General features: G+C 44.1%; 1 protein-coding gene across 1 annotated transcript; it reads right to left on the bottom strand.

Annotated features, from left to right (window-relative positions):
- Positions 1–2,269: 2,269 nt before the first annotated feature.
- Positions 2,270–2,698, bottom strand: LOC149159153 (uncharacterized). Its single transcript, XM_089434207.1, has one exon. It carries the CDS (start codon positions 2,696–2,698, stop codon positions 2,270–2,272), a length of 429 nt encoding a protein of 142 aa, XP_089290333.1.
- Positions 2,699–3,309: the final 611 nt, after the last annotated feature.

The following is a 3,309-nucleotide window of genomic DNA, read 5'->3' as shown; positions in this document are numbered from 1 at the left end:
GCTTCCTGGATCTAATTGAGTGAATAGCTTCTTGTTCAGTTCCAATGGCTTCATGGATCTAATGGTCTTCCAGGAAGGCAAACTGTTCAGGTAAGATGTGATGAGAGAGAATAGGTCTCATACGATTTGCAATGATCTTGGATATAATTTTATAGAGGCAGTTACAGAGTGAGATGGGACGAAAGTCATTGAAGGATGATGGGGAATCTAATTTGGGGATGAGGGCGATGAAAGTGGAATTTATGGCATTGTACAATTTTCTTGTAGTCCTGCATTCCTCCACAACCTGGAGAAGGTCATGTCCCAATAGATCATAGAAAGCTAGATAGAACTCAATAGTCCAACCATCTGGTCCTGGGCTTTTGTCTTTTTTGAACTACTTTAAAGTCCCCTCAAGTTCAGTAGGCATTACAGGTGAATTGAGATCTTGTGCTTCCTCTTCCCATACAAATCTAGGGAAATAGTGTGCCACTTGAATGATATCAGCTATATTGGTCTCTTGTGGAGATTTGTATAGATTCTGGAAGTGTGAGGTGCCTAAAAGAGATAGCTTTTTAAAAGTGTCAACCACACCTTCATCTGGAAGAGGAATTTTCCAGATTGTATTAGCAATCTTCCTTCCTTTTGCAAATTTCTGAAGAAACTTTGTGTTATCATCGCCAGCCTATAACCAGATTGCTCTACTCTTTAGTCTCCATGTTTCTTCTCTTTCCTTCTGGATCTTATCTCTCTATTTTTTGATCTTAATAAGATGTGATTTCTCATTCGTAGATGCAAAACCATTGTTATTGTCATCCAAAAGCTCGTTCAATTCAACTTCAATAGCTGATATGGTCTGATCATCCTTCAATTTTTTCTCCTTTGCCCGGGTGATGGATAAGTGTTTTAGCTGAGATAGGTTGTGGCAGAAACCTTCAGCCGTTGATCTGTGACTAGAGATGGGATGGGTTGTCCAATAGTCCAAGATCAACTTGATATATCCTAGGTCTTGGAGCCAAACATGGTTAAATTTGAAAGGAGACTTTGGTTTGGCTTCAGGTCCTAGGATTTCCAAATAAATAGGTGAGTGGTCTGATATCCCTCTGAACCCTACCCATTTTCTATATCTATTGAGATGCTAAAGCAAAGGCACTTAATCAGGAAACGATCAAGCCTTCTAGCCAGAGCTACATCCCCAACTCTTCGGTTTCTCCAAGTGGGCAAGGGCTTGATCATTGGGACATCAGTGAGGTTGTGCAGATCCAGAGTGTCCCTGAAGAAATATGACATAGGGTCAATTTGATCTTGTGATCCCCAGGATTCCCCAAAACCTAGGGAGAAGTTAAGATCACCCCCAATAATCAATTGATCAACAACTAAGATTTCAGTATTAAGGAAACGCTACCAAAATTCATCTTTCCGCTGACAGGGTCCATACACATTGATAACTTTGATTTTCATACCTAGGTTGGCCAAGAATAAGTCCATTCCAATGAATCCCACTCCTCCCCAAGAGGCTGATACATTTATGGAGCGAGGATAATATCCAATGGCTAGTCCCCCTAATCTACCCACAACATCCAGAGAGAGGAATTGCCAACCAAGTTTTATGGCTGCTAGGGTTGAATTGATGGACTCAGCGATTCCCACGGTTTCTTGCAGCATGATAATATCCATAGGTTCAATATCAAATAACCTCCTCTGTAATTGAGGGAGAACCATTTCATGGTGGAACCCTCCCGGGGGTGTTCATCGCTCTAAGAACCCCTTCAAGAGTGGATTGTTTGCTAGAGACTACTTTTGCCCCGGCTTTCAGAATGGCTTTTGAGAGATTAGATTTACAGCCCCTAGTTTCTTGAATGATCGACCCAGGGAAGGTGAGACCTAGTCCAGAACGGTTGATGGTGTCTGGAATGAAGTGGGAACGAAGGTTGTATGAATGGGGCATAGTACGTTGATCCATGACCGATGGCAAGGGGGAGGGGGGGGGAGGAAAGGATGGGGAGGTGGTGGAGATGAAGGGAGGAGGCGAGGAGATCACACAAGAAATAGCAGGAGACATATACAATGCAGATGAAGTATCTAATGATGCACTGCAAGCAAATGAGACAGAAGTTACATTTGAGATAGGGGGAGAAAAAATAGATGTACCCACTTTTCTTGTGGCCTCTATAGTATCAGCAGCTCTAGCACGAGTCAGTGGAGGCAATGGCATTCTGTGTAGCTCATCTGCTACTTTGGAGGATTTGCCTCGATCATGTGCTCTGTGAGCCTATACCTCGGTGCTGGCCTAATTAACTGTGGATTTTCCCTTTTGAGGAGTAGGTGAGCTATGAGGGTCAGCTAATTTCATGAGCAAAGGACAATCCTTGTAGATATGCCCAACCTTGTGGCACCTCCTGCACCAAAAAGAAACCCCCTCATAGTCCAGGATTTGGACTCTGGTGTAATGCCGCCATTTTAGTGTAATTTTCTCTTCCAGGCCCTCCCTCGTATCCAAATATACCAGAATTATAGCCAACTTTCTATTCTTGGACTGCACATAGGTCTTGTCGTAATCCAGATATGTACCAAGGGCGTTCTCAATCCTTACAATGACTGCTTCAGAAAAATATTGTAGAGGTAGCCCTGGTAATCTAACCAATATGGATCTAGCACCTATTTTCTCCCATTCTGGGTCGAATAATGGATTCCAACATTTGAGAAGGACCGGCGCCATCTCAATGTGCTAGTATTTCGCAAGAACTAGCTCTATGTAGTCTGCCTTGGAGAAATGCAGCGCAAACCATCCCCTTGCTACATTCTGAACCTCTAGTAGCTCTTTGAGAGTGTTACCCCAAATTTCCTTGACCCAGCTTGTTAATCTTGCCACTGAGTATGCCCTTTCTCTGACATTCCCAACCAGTACCATATTAGCCTTGTCCACTACCTCTCCCATCGGAATGTCCTCTCCAAATGTGATTGTGAGGTCCTTTGAGGTAGATTTCACACACTTTACTTTCCTCTTCCTAGTCCATGGAGCGAATGGGTATCCTTGAAGTGGATCTGTGCCTTCTTGAGTCTGATGTGCCATTGCTTTGACCCTAATCACGGGTGATTTGAAGCTACCTGAGGGGAGGGTGCTAGGGTTTGGCGGAATTTTGGAATCAGGACAAGATGGGGGCGGGGGGATGCTCGAAAGGATCGGATCGAATGTTGGCGACGGAGGAGATACTGCGGTGAGCAGGTTTAGGGTCTCGGGGGATAGCGGAGGGCAATTAAGGCCCGGAGAATCAATAAAGAGCGAGCCAAATTGTAAGGTGGATGAAGAATAGCCAGGCAGAGTGACAA

The sequence above is a fragment of the Pinus tabuliformis genome, chromosome 5_2, assembly GCF_031772625.1.
Source record: "Pinus tabuliformis cultivar Carrire ecotype Pingquan chromosome 5_2, CPIR1, whole genome shotgun sequence".
Taxonomy (NCBI): domain Eukaryota; kingdom Viridiplantae; phylum Streptophyta; class Pinopsida; order Pinales; family Pinaceae; genus Pinus; species Pinus tabuliformis.
Note: the sequence above shows the minus strand (reverse complement) of the source record. Positions and strands in the feature narration are given on the sequence as shown.